We start from the raw sequence: 23649 nt of genomic DNA on the forward strand, positions 1-23649 counted from the left end.
CTGATGTTCATCTCCTCTGTTCCACATGGAAAAATCAGTGTACAGAGAGAGAGAGAGAGAACTTTCACCTCCAAAAGCATAGTCGGTGCTGAGCCTTATGTTAATAATCCCAAACACTGGTGTGTGAAACATCCCCTATCAAAAGCTGGGAAGAGACAGAGAAAGAGGGACTTTATGGTAACTTCCTTATGAGGAAAGTTCTGTATCTCTCTGCTAGCCTGCTGTTTCCTTAGTTGTCAAGTCAGGGTGAGGAAGGAAAGAAGGAATACTGTTTCAGTACCACTTTAAATACCTGTCCTACATCCCTGTGGCTCCAGTAGGTATTGCTCACAAGAACGCTGGCTTTTGCTAGGCCCAGTACTGCTTCTTCAGCTTGCCCTAGTGAAAGAAGCATGAGCCTGCCCTGGTGGAGCTACAACCGGGCTTCAGCAGAGGTCCTGAAGTAGTCCCAGGGGTGCAGCATCACTGAGCAGCTCTGCTTGTTCAACTGAAGAGCAGAGAAAGAAGGGAAGTGGTAAAAAACATTGAGGTTTAGAGCTTGCCTTTGAGTCATTGGCCATTAAAAAGAGGTTACTGAAGGTAATTACAGTCTTGAAATGCTCCTTTATGGGTGCAGAGCATCATTGCCTGTACTTGGGGGATTACACACCCAGCTCTCCTGCTGTAGTTAGTGTAGGCAAACTCTACTTCACATTCTTCAGGCCTGACAAGCTGGTCAAGTATTACAACTCTTAGCAGAGGGATATCATTTCAACTGCATCCATGGTGGGAGTATAAGCATCAGATCTTGGCTGCAAGTGGTCCTGGCTACCTGTGACATGTAGCATGGCCTCACAGTGAAGGCACATAAGGACTCCTGGAACAGACATATGTGCTCCTGTTGTCCTTTGAGCTCATTTTTTATCCCAGCCTCATCTTTTCTGCTGCTTCAAGGATTTACCTGCTTAAATGCAGCGGTCTGGTAGCCAAAGATGAGGTTGTTAATGCAAAGTGCATTATCAAGGCTTCTTCCTGTCCCCAAAGCCTGCCATATAAACCCAGAACAAGAACTGAGGTGCAGCAGCTCGGAAGGAGTTGATCAAGTTGAGATAAGCATTCAGGAAGCCTGTTGGATCCTCCAGCTGTGGATAGTGGCTGATGTGGTCATCCAGCACAGACACTGTGGACATGGGAGGCACCTTCCTGCTGGGAGAATGCAGCAAGGTGCCACCACGGAAGTAGGACATTACCCACTCATAGTTGTATTCTGCCTGTAACATGGTTTGGGAACAAAAAAAGGATGTATCAGCTATGTTTGACCACTCTTCCAAGTGTTGGATTTACTTCAGTGTAGTCTGGAGGAGAAGACTACCTCAAGCCAATACATCTTACCTCTGTCTGCTGTGGGTTTCAAATACCTCATTGTTTTGACTGAGAATTGTGACTTTGATGTCTGAAAACCAGCCACCATAAAAAGGGAATTGAAGGGAAAGCCCCAAGACAAAGTCCTCCCTCAAAATGAACCCCAGTTGTGCATTCACACTTTGTGGTGGGCATTATCTTATTTGTAAAGCTGAAGGAACTCTGGGTGTGGATTCACAGGATCCAGGGGCCCATAGATGAGATGCGCTGCGAGAGAGAAGCACAGAGCTTTTATACCCAAGGACATCCCTAAACTAAGCCAAGAAGACTTGCACCCATCCCACGCAGTAAACCAAACCAGGTTCCTACTCACATGGGACAGAGGTGGACATCAAAGCCCCAACCCAGCATTCTTTGTGCTGCTTTCTCTGGTTTATGTACTGCAAAATACTGAAGAGAAACCCGTTGTAACTCAGCAGAAGGTGCCCTGAGGAGCTGCAATGTTGCTCCCAGGGCAGCGTGTGCCTGGGCGATGAGACTGAGGTGAAATCTGCATCTCCCCAGGTCACCTCCTTGGGGCAGCAGCAGCACAGAATCACTCTGCTGGTCATCCCCAGCTTAGTGACTTGCTTAAGGTGGTTTCTTTGAGTGCAGTCAATTCAGAGGCCTGCTGGAGAATAACCCAAGTTCATGTAGGAAGGGAGAAACAGCTTGAGTTTGAGGAGATGAGAAGATAAGGTTTGAATCCTTTGGAGCTGAGATGGAAGCAAATTTGGGTCCTCTGCTCCCAGTTCAATGCCTCTGGGTTGTAAAAGGGGGTGAAACCTCCTCACCTTTGTGCCAGGCAATGCAGTAAGTCACAACCAGCGCCAAAAGGTTGGTTGTCCTCAAGTCCCCTGAAACTCCAGTTTGTTTCACTTGGGCAGCAGGACAGAAAGCGGGTCCTACGCAATGTCAGGGCAAAATCAGTCTGCTGAAAGCCCACACAGGGTCTTGTGGTGGCTCTGAAACCATTTCAGTACCTCACAGAAGAGAAGTCAGCGCTGAAGCACTGCACGTGGAGGAATATGAAAGGTCATCAGATTCACAATTAAAACACCAGATTCGAGTCAGCTGGGTTACAAAAAGCCTTCCAAGGACAGGAAGCTGCACTCAATAAACGTACCAATACTCTGACACATGGCATTTAAGGGGTTAGAGAGATTTTGGCACTGGCTCTGCTGCCAGCAGAGGTGACACTGCAAAACTGTGCCCCAAAGGTACTTGCCAAGTGTGGAGTACATCAGCCAGTGCATCCATTGCTGGACTTGGGTGAGCATATCTTGTTATCAAGAGGCAATCAATGAGCGCCCACTGGAGAGGCTGAGCTCTGTGGTGTGCTTTGCCTGGAGGTTGTCCCCACTGGGAGCAGAGAGGAATTTGCATGCTGGGGAGAAGGATGCTTACAAACCCCACCAGATGCGGATACTGAGCTCACCCCCACCAGCCCAAAGTCCTTCCAGAGGCCCTGAACTGGAGAGAACCAGGTTTAGCTCCAGTTGTTAACAAAAGCCTATAAATTGAAGCCTCTGACTTCCAAAGAAGAAAACTAAACCCCATGTTGTACATCTCCACCACTGTCCTTCTCCCACCATGCTCAGATCCTCCTGACTCCAAACTTATGCATCTGCCTTGCATCACCCTGGCAGGAATTCTTGCTCCTACATCACACCCCAAAGATCTTTTGGGGTGCAGGGATGATCCCAGATCCCACCAGAAGCAGCTGGAAGCTCTGGGGAGCCAGGATCCAGGTACTGGGCCAAGTTCTGGTTAACTTCCAAGTCACTCCATTGCTCTGCCTGCAGACAGGAGGACACCACAGGCATAAACCAATGCTTATACAGCAAGTAATGGGGATGTACCTGTCAACGAGGAGATTCCTGTCATTGATCCGCACGACAACCCACATATCCCAATACTCTGCCTGCAAAGGCTGCGTGTAGGGCCCAAAGACTGCCCTGAGCCTGGACAAGAGGGAGTTCAGAGCAGCACAGCAGCAGATGTGTTAGTGTATGGCTCAAGAACTAGCCCTGAAAACCTGAGTACATCCACTGGGAAAAAGAGGGGGCAAGCACGGCAATGCAAACGGACCCCGAAATGCACCCATAGTTGGACTTTGCCGGCCTTTTTTGGGGGGAAAAGGGGGGTTTGCGATATCTGATAAAAATACAGAGGTGATTGGGCACTGTATGTGCTGTGGTTTGGGATTTCATGGCCTCTGGAACGTGCACAAGTTCAGTACCCAGAGGATTTCAGCGTACAGTGAAATTAATAGGTGCCAACCTGGAGAGGGAATGGCCTGGAGGATCAAAGTCACTTAAATCCAGGGGCAAATCCCTCTTGGGACAGCACTGGGGGATCTGCTCATGTGCCAAACACACACTACTCCAATTCCTGTGTGGCCCCCTCCCCACGTAGCTCGTACCCCCTGTATGGGCTGTGACCAACTCACCCTCTGGAGAAGACAAAGTTCATCAGGTGTGTGATGACGGGGGACAGCAGACCCCCATCCTTGAGGATCTTGGGCACAAGGGAAGAAGGAGACAGTGCTGCTCAGTAACATGGAGATGGGCAAATCCTGCTCTCTTAGGGGCCTTTTCTCCCACAGAATCACGGAATCCCAAGGGTTGGAAGGGACCTCAAAAGATCATCTAGTCCAACCCCCCTGCAAGAGCAGGGTAACCTACAGTACATCACACAGGAACTTGTCCAGGCGGGCCTTGAATATCGCCAGTGTAGGAGACTCCACAACCCCCCTGGGCAACCTGTTCCAGTGCTCTGTCACTCTTACAGTAAAGAAGTTCTTCCTGATGTTAACGTGGAACTTCCTATGCTCCAGTTTACACCCATTGCCCCTTGTCCTATCACTGGATATCACTGAAAAAAGCCTAGCTCCATCATCCTGACACCTACCCTTTACAGAGCTGGGCTGGTTCAGCCTGGAGAGGAGAAGGCTCCTGAAGGGGAGACCTTAAAGCAGCTCCAGTGCCTAAAGGGGCTACAGCAAACCTGGAGAGGGGCTTTGGACAAGGGCCTGTAGGGACAGGCCAAGGGGAATGGCTTTAACCTGCCCGAGGGGAGACTGAGATGAGCTCTTAGGCAGAAGCTCTTCCCTGTGAGGGTGCTGAGGCGCTGGCACAGGGTGCCCAGAGAAGCTGTGGCTGCCCCATCCCTGGCACTGCTCAAGGCCAGGTTGGACACAGGGGCTTGGAGCAAGCTGCTCCAGTGGAAGGGGTCCCTGCCCGTGGCTGGGGTTGGAACTGGATGAGCTTTAAGGTCCCTTCCAATCCAAACCATTCCATGATTCTATGAATTAAGTTTCATCTCTGCTGCCCCTGGCTTGATAAGAACGAGCTCAGGAGGGAGGTTAAACATTCTAGAAGATGGGATTTGATGGATGGGAGCCTCCTATCTGCCCACCACAGATGTGCTCCAAGACCTCTCAGCCTTCATTATAGATGAGAAAAGGGGGTCCTGCACCACATCCTTCCACTGATCTGCTGGAAATCATCTTGGGGACCCCAAAGAGCAGAGCATCAGTGGCAGCAGTGACCTGTGCAGCAGCACCTGTGCGACCGTATCCCCATAGGCATGGGGCAGGAGGTTGATCCTGTGGTGGCGGAGGCTGAGGTGCCGCACCAGCCCCTTGACGATGCTGGCCTGCTCGAAGATGCAGTAGTGGTGGGGTCTCTGTGGAGCAATAGGGAGAGGAGCCACAGTGAGAGCCTGACCCACCGTGAGCATGAAACCCTGACAAACACCCAAATGGACGGATATGGGGTGGAAACCAGCAGTTTGTGACCCCAGACAGAGCAGCAATGGCCACAAGATGATAAAACACTGCCCATGCCCTGAAGGGGTCAAGGTGTGTTTGGAGTCACATCAGGGCAAGATGGGGACAGAGCTGATCTCCATCACAAATCTTCCTTATCTTATCCACTATTATAATGTCTTATTCCCTTTCCAGATGTAAATGGGAGAAGAAACTGGAGTGCAAACACCAGTCCTGCAGTGGTGCTGGCGCAGCAGAATGACCTCATGGTCAAAAGTAACTACTTACAGGTTTGCCACTGAACCCAAATCCTACGAAATCCAAAGCGATGACCGGGTGGAACCTCTGTGTCAGCCCTTCCCAGATCTGCAAAGAGGAGAAATACATTAAAAACCATCTGATGGGAGCAGAAAGAGAGGACCTCTGTGGTGATGCTCAGCTATGGATGGCCACGGTCCCTTCCACTGTCCCAAAAAGCACCTTCCAGCTTCAGGAAAACTGCAGGAGCTTGAAATATCCCAATAAACAGCAAGATCATCCCCGACAATAAACAGTTATGGGTCTTTTCCTCCCACTTTGGGCTGGAGAATGGGAAAGGGTGATGCAAATAGAGCTTGACTCCGGTGTAAGGTATTGGAGAGGAACAAGGCTGATATCCTGGAGCACGGTGGTACCTCTTCTGCAGCATCATCCACCCCAAGCTGTCTCCTCATCCCCATGGAGGGAGAAGCCATAGGGGTTGCTGTCAGCATCCAACCCACATGCCCTCGCTGCCCTCACCTTGTACCAGTCGTAGCTGGAGGTTGGGAACCCGTGCAGGAGGACAATGACGTCGGAGCTGCCAGCGGTGCCACTGGAATCTGGGAAGGGAATGGGGCACCTCAGCATCAGCTTCCCCCAGTTTCCTCCTCTAGGAGACACACTTTGCTGTTTGCCCCACTAAACCCCAGCCAGCATCATGGTGGTGTCTTTCCCACTACTCCCTTAAAAACCAAGGTGGGTTTGACTTGCACCACAGCTTCGGAAACCCAACCAGATGAGGAACCATGGCCACTGGTACCAACTGCTTGATGCAAACAGGGATTTACTTAGCACAAATCAACTGCAGCTGCCTCTAAGATGCTACAACTGGTCACGACTGCTCCAGCAATAAGGCCTTTCCTTGCTGTGACCATCAGAGGCTCTTAGGATCTTTCCCACTGGGAACGGAGCTGGTGCAGGGCCTGGAGCCCAAGTGTGATGGGGAACGGCTGAGGGACCTGGGGGGTTCAGTCTGGAGAAGAGAAGGCTCAGGGGGGACCTGATTGCTCCCTACAAGTGCCTGACAGGAGGATGGAGCCAGGAAGGGCTGGGCTCTGCTCCCAAGGAACAAGGGATGGGACAAGAGGAACCGGCCTCAAGCTGCCCCAGGGCAGGTTTAGATGGAGATGAGGAACAATTCCTGCCCCAAAGGATGCTCAGGCATTGGAACAGGCTTCATGATCTTAAAGCTCTTTTCCAACCTGGTTGATTCCATGATCACCCCATTCTGTGCTCTGATAACGAACACCCATAGCACACCTGGATCCACGCAGCAGCTCCCCTTAAAGCCAATGTGGCCTGGGAGAGATTTGCCATCACTTTGCCTTCGGGACATCCCGGGGTGCACTGAGGGGACCAGAGCCACCACCCCTCTCCCCACCGTGATGGATGATGTGTCCCTAGTGTTGGTGCAGTCTATAGTCTACATATATATATATATATATATATATATAGTCTATAGTGCACCTACTACTATAGAGTAGAAGATGTTCTGGTCCCTGTATGTAAAGTACCCTTCCAAGGACCTCCACGAGAGGAGAGCTGGTGACAGCCCACGGGGCAGGATGTGCAGGTACATGGCAAGGAGGGGCACGGTCAGCAGCCCCACCTGCACCCACCAGTCCTTCATCCTGTGGGAATGAGGCGCTACTCCATAGGGATCTGTTCCATTAACACTCGTATCCCCATAACCCAACCCAAAACCCCCAAGGGACAGGTCCATGACATCAAGGGGTTTCAAGGTTAAGGTACAAGGGGTAGTGTGTGCCCCAAATGGGGTCTAATGGATGGATGTGGCCCCCATTTGGGGACTGAGGGGGAATGGAGCTGCATAGGGGGCCTGAGGGGAAACATGGGTCCCCCAGTACATGTCTAAAAGGGGATATGCGCCCCACTGAGGGGCTGAGGGGGACGGGGACCCCATTGGGTTCGTTGGGAGGGCTGAGGCTGTGTGACCCCATTGGAGGTCTGAGGGGGACGTGGCCCCCACTGCAGGTCTAAATGGCGACACGTGCCCCATTGATGGTGACACGGACCCCATTGGGGAGCTGGGGCTGGGCACCCCATTCGGGCTCTAAGGCTCAAAGCCCCGCCCCCAACAAGCCCCGCCCCTAACAAGCCCCGCCTATACACAGCAAGGCCCCGCCCTTCGAACAAGCCCCGCCCTCCATGGGTGTCACGTGCTCCTCTCAGACCACGCCTCCTCCCTCCCTGCCGTGCTCCCCGTCTCCCGAGCGGTTTCAGGTCCCGCCCACCGCTGAGGCCACGCCCACCTGTGGGCGTGGCCTCGATGTGGTTGGGGGAACCCCATGCGCGCGCCTCACCTGCCTCAGGGGCCACGTTCCGGGGGCAGGGCCAACGGCCCCAACCGCGCATGCGCTGCTCCTCCCATCTCTCCCTCACAGCGCGTGGAAGCCGTTGCCTGGCAACGTTTGAGGTTTACCGCAACCCCCCCGCCGTCAACCGCTCGCCGTCCCTTCTGCGCCTTCTGATTGGTCGCGGGGAGAGAGAGGAGGCCAATCAAAGCGGGTGTAGTTGAGGGGTTGGGCGTCAGAGCCCGCAGGGCGGTTGGGTGAGCGGGTCGCGGCGGGGCGATGTCGGGCAGGAGGAGCGTCGGGGACCCTGAGGTGGGTCCCGGGGTCCTTCCTTCGGCCTCGCCTTCCCTTCCCCGGCACCGCCGCACCGGGGGGCGGCGGGGATCGTGGGGGATTGCGGGGGGCCGGGCCCCTGTCCTGAGGGGATGTGAGGGGTGACGGGAGGGTTGGCAGCTTGCAGAGGTGTGTGTGAGGGTGGGGGGGGTTTACGGGGTTAGAGCCGGGTGAGTTGTGGTGGAAGAGAGCTGGTGAAAGGTGTGCCTGCCCAAATCAGGGGTTGGAGCTGGGCAAGCTTTCGGGTCTCCTCCACCCTAAACCATTCTATGATTCCGAGGTCTGCCTGAGAGCAGGGGATGTCTGAGAGGTTGCTTGTGGTCTTGCTTCTCTTTTTGTTGCCCCTTAGACCTCTTCAGATTGCCTTTCCTGTTAATGGGAGAGGATTTTTGTCTTTGAAACAAATAACAGCTGTACATTGACTTCCTTCTATATTTTCTTTTGTAAACCAGTATTTAACCAGGCGCATCCCTCAGAATCCCAAATACCAGCATATAAAAACCCGTCTCGATACTGGTAAGTGAAGCTGATGCTAGTGAGTGGCGTTGTAGTGCAATAACACCAAATGTGGATGTAGGAGCATAGAAAAACGTGCTGACTGTCTTCTGCCTCTGTTGTAGGCTGTTTTACCCCAAACACCAGCTATATTGGAACTCTCATCCTGATTATGATGTGTTGCAGCTTAGAATCTTGGGCTCTGCAGTGACAGTTCCCATGGAAATTGCTGGGCTTGGAGTTCCTGTGTTATTCTTGTATTAGTTAGTACTTTGACAATGGTGTAAGTCACGATGGTTGTTTGGGGGGGTATCTTCAGGGATTGGCCAGGTTGGATGGAGCTTGGAGCAAGCTGCTCTAGTGGAAGGTGTCCCTGCCCCTGGCAGGGGTTTTAACTGAAGGAGCTTTAAGGTCCCTCTCAACCCAAACCATTCCATGATACTTCTGCCCCCCTAACTGGAAGTCCTGTAAAATGCACTCAGGTACATCCTGTAGAACTGAAGCAGCACTGTAGGTATGTGTAGAAGATTTGAGCTCCTCCTGATGTGGAGCATCTGTAGTGACTTTTGCCTGGGCTTTAAACTAAGGGTCACCTCCTGTTCCCTGGGGCTCAGCAGGTCCTTTGAGTTTGCTGTTTAGTTTGGCTTCTCTTTGTGAGAGAAAACTTCTAGGAGGAAAATTATGGTCTTATTTGTGGCTGCCTTGCATTGTCATGCTGAAAGAGGATCTGCAGCAACGTCTGTTGTTGTAGGCTGATCTTTTTCTTTAAAAAATCCAAGTTTAAGACTTAATAGACCTGAAGAAAAGCACTAATAAAATAAATTGTAACAAACTGATCCCCTTTTTCCCACCCCTCCTTTTTCCATTATTTTTCCCCTCTTCTTCTTTTCCCTCTTATTCCCCCCTCTGTTTTCATCTTTTTCCCTTTATTTTTCCCCTTTTACCTCTTTTTACAGGGCAGAGCTTGACAAAATACACCGAGAAGTTGGCAAAAGTCAAAAGAAGTGAGTATCTGAGAGGGGCAGAATGTAACCGGTGGGTTAGTTCCAAACAGGAAGAGCATTAAGGAGCAGGGATTGAATCCCAGACCCTCCATTTGCTTGGAAATCTATGCTCCAGTGATTCCCACAGCCATTTACAGGAAGGAATAGCAGAAACATGCAGCAGTAGGATACAAACATGCTTCTGCCTTGATTTTTGGATGCTTTCTGCTTTGTCTTGTGCCTTTTTTCTCTGTCTCTCTTACTGCTTGACAGATTTAACATAAGAAACCAGGCAGGCAATTCTAGGAGTCTTTCCAAGCTAGTGCAACTTCTTGCTATTGAATGGAAACCAGATAGGAAGAAGTTCTCTGGACTAAGAAAACTAGACTAGACCCATCTGGGAAGACTCAGACTGTGCTCCTGAGGCTTTATTTCCCTTTTGGGTAACAAATTGAGATCTCTTACCTCTATCATTTTAACATACTTGGATTTCTGTCAGAATACCCCAAGGTTCTGCTCATTCCTGTGTAACTCATTGATTTCACCAGAGCCAAAGACTGATGCTTTGAAGCCTCTGGTTCATTCAGGCTGATGAAAACCTGGCTGATTGTTATTTCACTCTCTTTTTCCACTGAAAATAGGCCTTTAAGAAAAACTCTTACTGAAAAGCAAACATTTTGCTACTGTTGTCCAGATTATTCTCGCGTAGAGAGCCAAGAAAGCTCTTAAACCTAGAAAGCTGCGTTTCTTGCTCTGGAAAACAAAAGCCATCCCTGTTGATGAGGATTAATTTGATTTGGAACATTCAGGTTTAATTCGTGGACCCATTTATTCTGTCCCTCTGAGCTGGTGCTGTTCGCATTAGAAGGCAGGTCACTCATCTGTCACGTGAATATATCAGAGCTCAGCTCTGTGCAGAATGGTCCTTTGTTGCTGGCTTGTTTGTTGCTTTGCTTTAAGCACCACAGGTCTGTGGGGAGAATCAAAGGAGAAATGACTTCTATCCAAAAATCCTGTGTTGCCTGGCTAAGATTTCAGTGCTTGACACTGGCTTGCCATCACTTGTTATCTGTGCTTCAGATCTTGTTGTATAGCTCTAGTTGGTTTTCAGTCTCTGCTCTGAGTCTGATTTGGTTTCATGTAGGACTTCTTTTGTTGAACCACAGCTCTGGAACCCAACAGAAACTTTCCCATTCTCTTTGGGCTGAACAGACACCTTCTGTTCCCAGGCAATTTGGAAACTTCTTCCCCTTGGTTTCTCATGAATAGACGACACCATTTGGACACAACTTTAAATACCCACTACAGGCAACTCTCTGTCTCTTGTGTAATGTGAGAGAGAAGGATTTAAACCTGTGGAATTAAAATGCAGGGAGCTGGAACCACGATGATTTGTTCCTTTTGGAGGATTGACTTGAGGAGAGACGCCGAGTCTTTTCCCTTCCTCTGGTGTCTCCACTCCTTTCCGAAGCCCCGAGGAGCACATCATTGATTCCACAATAATTCCAGCCCCAAAGCAGTTCACTGAAGGGAAGAATGTCAGAAAATTCCAGTGGATCTTCCAGGACAGAACTGGGTACGTTGCATTGCTTCTATAGGCAGGAGCAGCACTTCCTGTGACCTTCCTGATCACTGCTGCGATGTTCATACAAAGCAGTCAAATTAATTTGTTGTAATAACAGCTTTGGGCTGGTTTTCCTGTTTATAGGAATATTTTTGGGTGGTAAAGGTAAGATCTAGGTCATAAGGACTTGTTCTAGGGTAAATAATCCTCACTTGAGGTGGGCAGAATGCATCCAGCAGCTGTTTTGTGTGAGCACTGTGATAGTTTGGTCAGTGTTAACAGGCATCCAGCTCTTCATAAGCTTTGTGCTTTTCTTTATCCTTCCAAGCTAAGTTGATTTCTTGCTCTTCACATGACTGAAGGGCTCTTTTTGCCCATGGCTGGGGTGGTTTAACCATATGGACATGGGCTACATATGGGTTTTGTGTCAGGCAGAGGAAATGGGCTGAATTATTGCTGTTATTTTCATGTTAAAGAGAGACTTTAGCAACCTGAACCTGAGGCTTGAAGCCAAGTTCATTTTCAAGTGCATTGACGTTCTGAAATCTAGTTTATGCGTAGGTCTTGTACTTGATTCAGCCCCATAGTTTGAAATGTATAGTGCACCCTGCGGAGCGCAGGAATGTTTTGGATGGGCTCCTTTTCCTTAGGTAAGTTGTCGAGTAGCAAGTAGGCACTTGCTTTGCTACCTGGTAAACATTGTATAGGGTAGAATGTTGAATTTAGGTGCTCTGCTTGGTCTGAATGCTGAAAAGCACTTGGTCTGCCTCTTCAGGAAGCACATTTAAGAAGGAAGGGATAAGCATAAGACCAAACCAGAGATTAAAACTCACAATTTCTCTTTTTGTCTCTGTTTTGCTCCTATGAGGTTCCATAGGTTGTGTATGGGAGGGAATCTTGTCGAAGCATTGTCACCACTTGTATTGAGAAGAGGTCTCAGCCTCCAGCATTCATGTGGCTCCTTCTCTAAACACATGTCAGCTTGAGCATTTCCCTAAGCTAATTTGGCAGTAATTTTTGGTGTAGTGGATTCAGGCATATGGATTTGAGACCTTCCTCCCCCTTTTTCCCCTTTGCTTAAGCTAATGGAGCATTCAGCAGATGGTTATAGGGGATTTAAAATAGCTTAACTGGCTGGATTTGCTGAAGGTCCTGTTCTCTGTTGCTAAAGTCTGCTCTGTTATCTCTCTTAGCTGAGGAGAGACCACTTTGAAATCTCCTCCAACAGTTAGAAACATGCAAAGGATTTTTCTTCATTAAATATAAAAATCTCTTGACTTCAGAGCTGGAACCTCATAAGGGAGGAGGAGGAGGAAAAGAGAGAGCTTATATTCCTTAGTGTGGCTTCAAGAGCTTCAAGCAGAGCTCTGTTTGAGCTGTAATGCATGACACAATAGGAATTTTGTTCATCTTTCCTTTCCCTGCCAGGGCAGGACTGATCTTTATTATTTTCCCTCACTTTTCTTTCCTGTCTTCTTTCTAGCTGTAAATTTCCCAAAGGACAAGGCTTCTATTACTTCCCATGGGAGGCTTTTTCATATCAAGATGTTCCTACAGATACCCATCTTTGCTTCTCTCTCCTCCTACATAAATCCTTTTGTTTCCCATTAGAAGGCTTTTCTCTCTCTCATGTTTACACATCTCAAGTATCTGTCTGCAGTGTGCCTCTTGTTGTTGCTTCCTTAGGGCTGTTAATCTCTGCTCTGGTTGTCTGCCAGTCATCCCAGCAGCCCTCTGGCTTTCCTTGCTACCTTAGCTTTGTCTTCAGGCTTAAGATTCAATTAGTCCAGTTTCTCTGTAGCAGTTGTGTCAGCTTTGAGCTGGTATCCACACTGAGCTGCTGCTTTCTGCATGAAAGAAATTCTTTCATTTATCCCTTCTTCTAGATATCCGTATCAGGGAACTGGAGGGATTGGAATTTGACAGATAAAAGTAAGAAAACCTGGAGCATCTGAAGATTAAATATGCATGTTTAGCTTAGTACCTGACAAGACAGAATCTGACATAGAATGTCCTTGTGTTCTGATCCTGTTGTAACTTGCACAAAGTAAAAATTCAATATCTAAAGGGGCTGCAGGAAACCTGGAGAGGGGTTTTGCACAAGGGCCTGTAGGGACAGGACAAGGGAACGGCTTTAACCTGCCATAGGTGAGACTGAGATGAGCTGTTAGGCAGAAGCTCTTCCCTGTGAGGGTGCTGAGGCACTGGCACAGGGTGCCCAGAGAAGCTGTGGCTGCCCCATCCCTGGCAGTGTTCAAGGCCAGGTTGGACACAGGGGTTGGAGCAAGCTGCTCTAGTGGAAGGTGTCCCTGCCCATGGCAGGGGTTGGAACTGGATGAGCTTTAAGGTCTTTTCAACCCTAACCATCTGGGATTCTATGATTCCAGTGAACTTAATCTGGTTTAAGAGGCTTTGTGACATAGTGGGCTTCAAAGAACAGCAGACGAAGGTGTTAAATTCATGAAAGTTTCTCCAGCAAGAAGAGAAAACGCACAGTGATACACACTTGAGCCTAAAAGCAACTAAATCTGCCTTCTCCACTTTAACCATATCTGGACAAGATCTCTCTTTGTAACTGGTATTAGTTTTCACAAATTTTTCAGGTTGTAGTGCCCCAAAATACTGCTGCATTGGTGAAAGGAGTCTATGGGAATAGCTGGGACTGAGCCCATGAGCTGGTACAGCAAAAGGTGGGACTTAACCAAAAACTGACCTTGTTTTTCTTCTGTTTTCTCTTTGAAGATTACAGATATAAAAAGAATGAGCTGTTTAAAAGGCTGAAAGTGACCACTTTTGCCCAGTTGGTATGTATGGTTCCCTCTGTGGCCTCTGAAAGTTGTCATTTTTTAGGAGCAGCATTTTTTATATCTCTAAAACTTTCATGTTGTTATTTCCTGCAGTATTTTAACTCTCTGTATCCTGTTCTCTCCCCAGTTACGTGGCCTTAGTAACTCCTGTACTGGCTTCGTCTTGCCCTTATAGGTTTCCCTTAATACAAGCAAACTGTTCAGGCCAGTATTTTCAGAGTAGTCAAAATGCTTTTAGTTTCAAATTGAAGTTTTTTGGTGAATCTGTCTTTGAAATTTATTCCCTATATTTTATGTCCCTTCATGTAAGAGGATTTTTAAGCCTCTTGTAAGAGAAAATGGCTATGTAATGGAGGTTCAGATGTTATCTCCTCAAGCTTTGTGTCACAGCCTGAAGCCTTCCCTACCAGAGGGTTTTACTGCACATGATGGAAATGTTCTTGACTTCAAGGCTTTCTGTGTGTTTTTTAAATCAAATGCATCCAAATATTAAAGGCTGGTAAGTTTGATCAGTAAATGAAGAGCTGAATGGTGCTTATGTGTTAGTTCACAAAACCTAATAAAAACTAGAAAAAGACAAGCTCTCTTCTAAGGAGAGAAGGTTAAACTTGCAGATATTAAAGGACTGGGTTTAGCAGACTCCTATCTTCAGTTCCCCTGGATCAAGACCAGTCCTGTACCTCTCACTGGTGCAATGAACTGATTTACTATGAGAACATCCCAGGTGTTCTCTGTGGGAATATCCCATGTGTGATTTTAGCCAGTACAGTGTATGCTCTGAAATGTTCTAGTGACTGAACTTGATAAGTTAGACACCATTCTGGTATTTGGTATTACCAGTGTGGCTTTTCTTTCCTCCAAAGTTGAGCATTCTGGGTCTTTTTTTGCTACAACTTCCACTTAATAAAAGGACCAACTTGCCGTACAAGCATCATACACACACCTATGTGTGACCTTGAAGTCCAGTAGAAGTTGCAATGAGTTAAATGTGGCTTGGCTCAAGGATTGTTTTTCCTTAAGCTGATCCCTGCTCTCTTGCAGTGACATCAGTGCATGTGTATCAAGGTATTGTTGCTCTCTTTTGTCTCCTGCAGGTCATCCAGGTTGCTTCTTTATCTGATGAAACCTTAGAAGTGACAAACAGGGAGATCCACAAGCTGGAAGGTAACAATATTTGTTGTAAGCACAAAGAGAAGGAGCTATAGATGACTGTCATGTGGTGAGCTGGGTCCTGACAGACAGAGGTGGCTATTCAGCAGGGGAAAAATAACTTCACTTTGGGCCTGCAGCCATTTCACTGTGTGAACAGCAACACTCCTAAACCAGAAAGGCTGCAAGTAAGAGAGTCCTCATGCTGACAAGTTTATTGCAGTAACTCAGTAGATATCATGCATCAAGAACTACGTATTTATTCTTCAAATGAGATCTTCAGCCCTTAAAAATCTTATGGCTCTTCATTATTAATATGAGGCTGTTAGTAAAACATCCTGATAAGAGGATGAAATAAGGCTGTCTTTGAGAAACACACTTTCTCCTAAGACTAGGAACTGGCTTAAAACCTGCTTGCTTATTTCCTGCAGCATTTTAACTCTGTACACCCTGTTCTCTCCCTAGATGGTGATTCTGCTGCTCCACATCCAGATGCTGAAGTCACAGAAGGGACAAATGGGAAAGGAAGCCCTGATAGGACACCCAGTCCAATCCTGTTCCTAAACAATGCAGGGGCTGGGGTTTCCTATCGCTCCACACTGCAGAGGTGCCTGAAGACAATACACCATTTCCTTTCTGTCATAGCAGATAATTCCTTTAATCCAGCGAGGTTTTTTTAATTGCTGTTAAATAGCTTTATATTGTATTTCTCATTAAAGCCTGAGTTTGGAGGTCTGGAAGTGTGAGCAAGAGAGGGGTTGGCAGGTTCTCCTGTCTGAGCTTGGTTTGAGGCTGTAACCCAGCCCTGTGGCCACCTGAAATGGGTGACCAGGAAATGTATTTGTGGGATTTGATCCAGGTCCCTGGGTTGAAGAATCCATGTTATAAGCTGCTCTGGTAAACTCAGTAATGTGCCTTGCTGACGATAACACATTGTTGCATGGTTAGAATAAGAGGCCAGTTTCCAAACCCACTACATCACTAGTCAAGGTCAGAGGTACCAGAAAGCCATTGTAAGAGGAAGCTTTGTCTTGGCTCTTCCCTTGCAAATGCTAACAGTTGAGATGCTCACCTGACAGACCTGTGATCATGTATTTAAGCCGTCAATTTAGTGACCACTAAGAACATCTGGAGGTTTCTCTTCATGTCCTGTACCCAATGTAGTGGTGAAATGGGAAACCTCTGCATAGCACTGATGCGTGACAGTTATTCAGTGTGTCTGACTTGCTGAGATCTTGGGTCTAGTGTGAGGTGTCCCTGCCCATGGTAGGGGCTTGGAACTGGATGATTTTAAGGTCCTTTCCAACCCAAACCATTCTGTGATTCTATGATCTTGGTGTTTGCAGCTTCTTAGTATCATTTTCCCTCACTTTATGACGTAAACCACCAGTAACTGACTGATCCAGAAGAGTATGGCATTTCACATAGCAAGGCTGTACTCTGTTTCATATCTTGACAAAATCAGTCTCTTCTGATGTCCTGGAAAGTGTGAAATAGAATCTCTCCATTTCCATGTGGTGTCTGGTGGTACTGGGACGTCAATGGACTGTTGGAACTGTGACTGTTGGTGAGGTATGGAAGCACTCAGAGTGAGAGCTTGTACCATAATCTCCTCTTTCCTCTTGCAGTGTGATAAGTGGTGTTGGTGAACTGGGTATAGAGGAGGACACTCCAAAGAAAGAAGACTCTGAGACTAAAGACACACCTTATCCCGACTGCCCCTTCCTGCTTTTGGATGTACGAGACCGTGATGCATACAACCAATGTCATATTATTGGAGGTGAGGAGACTACAATCCCACAGCTGGGATCATCCTTCCTGCTCCATCTCATATCCTGGCTGGCTTCATTTTAACCCCCAGGATGGGACATTCTTAGGTGCAGAATGCTCTCAGCACTCACCCAGTACACCCATCTTTCCTGGGAAGTTATAAGGGTGTGGAGCTGATGCTAATCCCTTATTCAGTGGGTTTCTATGTCTGCTGAACCCTAACAAGTCTGTGTCAGTTGTACTCCAGGTTGTGTGATGGGTTATGTTCGGCTGCTGTATGATTTTTCTCTCTTGGTCTTTTCTTCTCCTCTGCAGCTTATTCCTACCCTATTGCAATGCTGTCTAGAGCCATGAATCCATACTCAAATAGTATTCTGGAATATGTATCCTTTACATATGAAGTGCTGACCTAAAATAAGGGGGGGGGATGTTGGGGGAGGCTTTCAAAACCAGTTGGAGCTGTAGCAGTTGCTGTGACTGGGACAATGCTCAACAAAGTCCAGGGATTTCAAGGAAAATGGGAGAGGAGGTCCTTTATGCTGACTGTGATTACCTCGTGAGGCTCTGCTGCCACCACCAGATGCCAGATTCTAGTTCCTCAAGGCTGTAACACCTCTTGACTCCAGTGGGAGCTGCCTGAATTTGGCCTTTCATGGGGTTTTGGCTGCTGGAAGGCAAAGCCATACTTGGGCTACCATCCCCTGCTGTTGATCCACATTCATCAAATCCTTTGGCTTTCTCTCAGCACCTTGGTGGGGATTGGCTTTTCTTTGAGGGTTAGAAAGAGGATTATCAGGCAGGATTAGGCTGATAATTGTTTTCTTGTGAGGGCTGCAGGGGAGAGGGGAGGATGTAAATGAATGTGCTTAATGCTCTTGCCTGTTACTAACCAGTGTTAGAACAGTGGTGGACACTTGCTGCAGGGGCTGCACTCCAGTGGGGATTAGGCTGTGTCCTTTGTGTCTGTCAAGCCTCATCACCCAGAAATCAGATTTAAATCACAGATGCAGGGAAGACTTGATTTAAATACTGATACTTGCAGATCAAGTAGGGATTCTCTCAGTCTCCAGTCCCATTTGTCTCCTTTTCTCTCTATAAAAGGGTATTAACAGTTATGTGAAGTTTCCTTAACTCTTAGCAGAAAAATGCCCATGGGAAGATGATAATTCTATATGACAATGATGAGAGAGTAGCCAGCCAGGCCGCAACATCTATGTGTGAGAGGGGCTTTGAGAACGTCTTCATGTTATCTGGAGGTAAGTGGGGATGGGCAGGACCCCTTGAGACCTCAGGAGGGTGGATCAAGAGCAGAGAGCAAGGCTTGTGTGAGCTGGAGCTTGGCAAGAGTCGGATATTCAGCTCTGCCAAGTGTTTTACTTGGGACTGGTCCAGTCACTGGTCCCATCCTAGCTGGTGGTCACCGATAATGTGTGACGTGTCCATCTGCAGGTCTAAAGGTTCTAGCACAGAAGATCCCAGAAGGACTCATCACGGGCACGCTCCCTGCATGTTGCCACATAACACCTCCCTCTGGATCTGCTCGGAAAAAGACCTCTCAGCAGGTGCCATTCACACCAGCTGAGAATAGATGGAGATTTTCTGAAGATAATCTACAGAAGATTAAATCCTACCTTGAAGAGGAGCACATTCCTTCAGACACTGCCAGTAAGAGTCCGGGACAAACGCTGCAGCCCCTTCCTGTAGCTCTTGAGCCTGCCCTGCAGCACTTCTCTGTCATAGTCTTCCCATGAGAGTGCTGCGAGAGGGGTTTGATTCCTAAACAGACTGAGAGGATCCACTAAAACCTGGGCTATGCCAATCCCAGAGGATTTAAATCTTGCATAGCTGCACAGTGGGTGGCAAAATTCTGGGTCTGCTGGGGGTTGGAATATGCCATTTTACTCACTACATTTAAACATCTTTATGTTTAACTGGTGATTAATAGGGTCTTCACATGCTTAGGCCTCCGTAGTTAGATAGAAACTCTGCCCAGACCCTGCACTGAATTATCTGTGGGTCTGTATGTTTACAGGGAGAGCTGGAGAGCCAGCAAGGGACAGCAGATCATAGAATCTCAGCCTGATTTGGGTTGGAAGGGACTTTAAAGCTCATCTGCTTCCAACCCCCTGCCACGGGCAGGGACCCCTTCCACTGGAGCAGCTTGCTCCAAGCCCCTGTGTCCAAGCTGGCCTTGAGCACTGCCAGGGATGGGGCAGCCACAGCTTCTCTGGGCACTCTGTGGCAGCACCTCAGCACCCTCACAGTAAATAACTTCTTATCTCCAACCTGAACTTCCCCTGTTTCAGTCTGAACCCATCACCCCTTGTCCTATCACTCCAGTCCCTGATGAAGAGCCCCTCTCCAGCATCCTTGTAGCCCCCTTCAGACACTGGAAGCTGCTCTGAGGTCTCCACGCAGCTTCTCTTCTCCAGGCTCAACAGCCCCCATCTTCTCAGCCTGTCTTCATACAGGAGGTGCTCATCCATTATTTGTGTGTCCTTGTGCTCCATCCTACACTCAGCTCCTGACCTTTGGGTTGTTTCTTTTCCCCTCAGGCCGTTTTAGCAGTGGTTCTTCAGGACGCAACTCCAAGGCAACAGACATGAGGAGCAGCCCCGGTCTCCCCAGCACTGCTGGCAGTGGGGGTGTCCTGAGTGCTCGCTCGTTTGGCAGAAACAGCAGTCAGAACAGACCATGGAAATAAGCAGCAGTGTCTTATGCCACTGCATAATTCTGGAAACAGAGCTGGAAAAGTCCTGATTTTGCTGTGGGAGACCCATCCAAAACCCACAACTGGTCAGGCCTGTGTGAAAACCACCTTCTGCAATGGGCAGACCGAACTAGCCTGAGGGGTTTGAGATTCTCCAGATCCAGAACTGAATGTACTTTCCGGTTGTCTTGATGGATTTGTGTGCTTTGGGGCCTCTTGACTTGATGTTCTTTGGAGGATGAAGTCAAACTCTGGGAGTTTTAATTGTCATTTAGGTTTTATTAAATTAAACACCTTGTGGTTGAGTGCTTCTTTCAATTTGAGAGCTACCAGAGAGCCTGGAGTGGTGCCTATGGAAGCTGGGAGTCAGCAGGGGCTTGGTTCTCCCTCCCCTAAGGATCACAGCAGGCGAGGAGGGACATTTCTACCACCACAAGTTGATGTTCAACCACACAAAGACACAGAATCCATCACGTCCTAGGTCTCTGCTTGCCCAGTAAGTGTCAAACTGAACATCTTCCCTTTCCAGAAGCAGAGGGCACCTTCCTTTCTGTTGACCCCCACTGTTTCCATGCCAGGCTTTAAGGCCAGGTTGGACAGAGCCTTGGGGACGTGGCCTAGTGTGAGGTCCCTGCTTATGGTAGGGGTTGGAACTGGGTGATCTTAAGGTCCTTTCCAACCCAAACCATTCTACATTTCTATGCCCATTTAATCGCCTTTTTGGGCCAGCCCACTGCTCATGTTGGCTGATTAGCACCAAGTTGGTCTCCAGAAAGACTTTTCACCATGATTTGGGAAAAGAAGAAACCAAGGAAAGGCATTTCTCATCTGTCGTTACATTGATTTATTGCATTTTCCCCCCTCCAGCTCATTCCATCACCACTCAGGACCTGCTCCTGGTTAGTAGGGATGATCCAGCGTGTACTGCATGATGACCTTCAGCGCCAGCCACGTCTCCTGGGCTGTTGGGATGATCTGGCTGGCAGGGAGCAGGAATCCGTAGCGCCCTGTGTCCCGCAGCTCGAAGGTGAAGGAGTATTTAATGCCCTGGTTGTACGTCCAGTCAACAGTAGATCCACTGGCTTGATCTGGGTGGAGAAACAACAGAAGGATGCTGCTGGACAGGTATTTCATGGGCTCTTCTGTCTAAGCTGAGGTGTGAGTGATGATTTGGGTTTATTATGGGAGAATCACTGCTGCCCCCTCCCCGTTACTTACAGATGGTAGTGTAGATGCTGCCATACTCATAGCTAGTGCCATACAGAGAAGACAGAGCTGCAACTGCCTTCTTGGATATCTCGTGCTAGGAATACACAGAAGAGAGAAAGATGAGCCAAAGAAAGGGGAAGCCTGTGGGATACAACCTGCAGGAGAGGCTTTTCCTCATGCCACAGGCAAAAAGGATGTCAAAGCTCAATAGGTGAGCCCCTCCTAGGAGGAAAAGAGCAGCCTCGCATCATCCCAGCCCTCTTCAGCCCCCCACATCAGCCCTACCAGTTCCTTGTGGTCAGGCGCTGGGGTGTTGGTGTAGCCGTAGGGGTAGAGCAGGAGCTGGGAGTAGCTGTGGATGGAGATGAAAGCCTTGATGTTCCCGTGGTTGTTCACAAAGTCCACGATGGCCCTCACCTCGGGCTCCGAGTTGGGGTAGGGTCCGTGGTATGTCTCTGAGCAGGGGTTCCTGCTGGCCCCAGCCTCTGTGGAGCAGAGGACAGTGAGCACAGGGTGAGTTGGTGGCAGTTGGGCAAAGGGCCTTTTCCATTTCCAAGCTTCTACCCCTCAGCCAGTGAGGAACATTCTGGGGCTCCTCCTAGATAACTCTATGATGACTTTCAATTGTGATCCCCATCACCACCCTGGTGCAGCCCAAACCCTTACTTGCCGGAGAAACCAGATCCCATCTTTTCTCCAGGGGCCATCTCTGGATCTTTCTGAGCCAGAAAAGGCCTCAAAGCTTGCACCTTGATGGAGGAACCCAATAAATGGGAGGGCTCTGACCTCCAAACCCTGCGTTCCAGTTGCGGTTGGGGTCCACACCGACACAAAGGGAGCCCGCGTTCTTGGACCTGGTCTTGCGCCACATGCGGTTCTGGAATGGCAGAGACTTCTCAGCTGGGGGCCAGGGGTGGAGCTCCACCAGCACTGAGGGAACGGGGAGGATAATGGGTTGTGGTGGGGTCCCCTTCCATCCCATGGAAATGTGAACAAGGAGGTTTTGATGGGCAGCAGCCCCATCCAGCATGGTTGTAGGGGCCAGGGCAGTACCTGTGTGTGGGTGTAGACGAAGCCATCGGGGTTGGTGACGATCTCCAGGAAGATGTCCAGCTCGTTCAGGACGGAGGCCAAACCCTCATCGTTCTCATGATCCTGGACAATCTAGAGAGTGGATGGTGGTTTATGGTCCCCATTGCTCCCACAGCACCATCCTCTCTAGGGGGTCAGCCCCCTGGCACGCATAGTTGGCTGCAGGACCTTGTGGCCCATTGGGGACCTCAGCCATGTCCTGGGGGTGTCTATACCTTCTTGGCAAACCAGACCCCGCTGGCCTGTGTCACCCACTCCCGGGAGTGGATGCCGGTGTCAATCCAGATGGCTGGGCGGTTCGTGCCCCCTCTGCTGAACTGGAAGAGCAGAGAGGGGGTGTTGGCTTTGTCCCTGGCCCCATTTCCCCCTTGGGTCACCCCATGGACCCCCATCCCTCACCCTGAGCACGTAGAGGGGACGGTCCTCCGTTGACCGGCCAATCTCGAGCTTGCTGACCAGGTTGGGGTTCTCAGCCACCAGCAGGTCTATGAAGGCATAGATCTGCAGGAGAACAACTGGGGGGTCACAGCCAGCTCCCCCCCTGCTGCACATGGAGCAAAGAGCCACCCCAGGAGGTGGGGTTTTTACCCCCAAATCTTGTGCTTTCTCACCTCATCCAGGGTATGGTAAGCTGCAAAATTGAAGCTGTCAGTGGAGAGCACCAGTTGGCGAGGGCGATGGAACATCTCCATCTGCTCATGTTCCACCAGTGCCTGGGGGACAGGGGACAGGATGAGACCTTGTCCCACATCAAGACCCACATCTCCCCCACCTCCCCTCCACCAGCACTGACCTGCACATCCTCGATCATGATGGAGTAGGAGATGTCGTTGTCCTCCAGGTGCTCTTTGAGGGGGTGGAGGCTGGGCAGGGGCACACGGACGTCCACAGGGTGCCCAGGGCTACGAGGTGGCAGCCAGAAGTCCAGCTATAGGGGGAGAGAGAGAGATGGGGGGTCAGATCCCACCTTGTACTGCCCCACAAGCACCAGCTTCTGTCTTGCTTTTTGCCATTTGGCCACCGTCATCCCACATCCAGCACCCCCAGCCCTGCTCTACAGAGTGGTTTTGGGGTGCAAAACAAGGAACTTGGGGGTCTTAAGGGTGTCCCTGAACACCCCCCACCACCACCACCATTGCACCCATACCTGCAGCTCCTCCACATCCTGCAGCTCAAGCACCTTCTGCAGCTTCTCCTCGGTGGTGGGGATGATGCGCAGCACTTGGTGCCTGTGGGATCAGGGGGTCACCGCCATGGGTCCAGCCTGACCCCCTCCCATCCATCCCACCACACTGGGGTTTGCTCTGAGCCTCTTCCCAGGGGTATCTGTGCCCTTTTGGAGCTGAAACAGCTCCTTCTACCCCAGCCGGTGCCACCATCCCCATCCCAGCCTCCCCTCTCCCCCCACATCCTACCCAGTAAACGTCTCGGTGCTGGCGGCCACTGCCACCAGGGCAGCCAGGAGCACGCAGATCTTCATTGTCAGCCTGAAGAGCCCGTCCCGTGTCCCAGCAGCACCACAGGGCTCTTAAATCCCATGGGAATGGTGGCCCCAGCCCGGCCCCACCACCTGTCCCCTTTCCCAGGAAAGGTTCTGGCTGGCCCCAGCCAAGGTCGGGCACTGCAGCACCATTGTTCCCTCCTCCCCAGCATTCCCAGTGCCAGCCAGATCTGTTCTAGAAAGTGGCCGAGTCACCCATGGGTAGGGTGAGAGGTGGCGAGGTGCCAGAATCCCACCCCACCGGCTGCAGCACATGGCATCGGGGTGGA

At 49.5% G+C, this 23649-nt stretch overlaps 3 protein-coding genes across 3 annotated transcripts; 1 reads left to right on the forward strand and 2 right to left on the reverse strand.

The window, feature by feature from the left end:
* Positions 1-998: 998 nt before the first annotated feature.
* On the reverse strand, positions 999-7082 carry MEST (mesoderm specific transcript). The gene is given in 10 exon segments (XM_065665347.1): positions 999-1185; positions 1521-1608; positions 1715-1791; positions 3243-3344; positions 3833-3900; positions 4042-4045; positions 4934-5070; positions 5441-5518; positions 5933-6012; positions 6920-7082. Coding segments are annotated over 10 exon segments (984 nt in total).
* An 876-nt stretch (positions 7083-7958) lies between these two features.
* Positions 7959-19883, forward strand: CEP41 (centrosomal protein 41). The gene is made up of 11 exons (XM_065676075.1): positions 7959-8079; positions 8553-8616; positions 9552-9599; positions 13885-13946; positions 15044-15113; positions 15564-15705; positions 16727-16878; positions 17184-17251; positions 18010-18124; positions 18318-18533; positions 19424-19883. Exons 1-11 carry the CDS (start codon positions 8047-8049, stop codon positions 19570-19572), a joined length of 1119 nt encoding a protein of 372 aa, XP_065532147.1. The 5' UTR covers positions 7959-8046; the 3' UTR covers positions 19573-19883.
* Positions 19884-20478: 595 nt separating this feature from the next.
* On the reverse strand, positions 20479-23383 carry CPA1 (carboxypeptidase A1). Its single transcript, XM_065676329.1, has 11 exons — positions 23295-23383; positions 23027-23108; positions 22673-22807; positions 22491-22592; positions 22279-22380; positions 22095-22196; positions 21841-21951; positions 21574-21664; positions 21073-21272; positions 20797-20881; positions 20479-20666 (listed from the first exon to the last, which is right to left on the reverse strand). Exons 1-11 carry the CDS (start codon positions 23357-23359, stop codon positions 20479-20481), a joined length of 1263 nt encoding a protein of 420 aa, XP_065532401.1. The 5' UTR covers positions 23360-23383.
* Between the last annotated feature and the right edge of the window lie 266 nt (positions 23384-23649).

The sequence above is a fragment of the Lathamus discolor genome, chromosome 1 (assembly GCF_037157495.1).
Source record: "Lathamus discolor isolate bLatDis1 chromosome 1, bLatDis1.hap1, whole genome shotgun sequence".
NCBI classification, from domain to species: domain Eukaryota; kingdom Metazoa; phylum Chordata; class Aves; order Psittaciformes; family Psittacidae; genus Lathamus; species Lathamus discolor.

Bases quoted from the DNA above. Each gene is read 5' to 3' on its own strand.
- CEP41 (XM_065676075.1), top strand. From the start codon at position 8,047: ATGTCGGGCAGGAGGAGCGTCGGGGACCCTGAG. The intron at 13,947-15,043 runs GTATGTATGGTT...TGTCTCCTGCAG, and splicing joins TGACCACTTTTGCCCAGTTG to GTCATCCAGGTTGCTTCTTT. The intron at 15,706-16,726 runs GTGCCTGAAGAC...TTCCTCTTGCAG, and splicing joins TATCGCTCCACACTGCAGAG to TGTGATAAGTGGTGTTGGTG.
- CPA1 (XM_065676329.1), bottom strand. From the start codon at position 23,359: ATGAAGATCTGCGTGCTCCTGGCTGCCCTGGTGGCAGTGGCCGCCAGC. The intron at 20,882-21,072 runs GTAGGGCTGATG...GTGTATTCCTAG, and splicing joins CGCCTGACCACAAGGAACTG to CACGAGATATCCAAGAAGGC. The intron at 20,667-20,796 runs GTAAGTAACGGG...TTCTCCACCCAG, and splicing joins CAGCATCTACACTACCATCT to ATCAAGCCAGTGGATCTACT.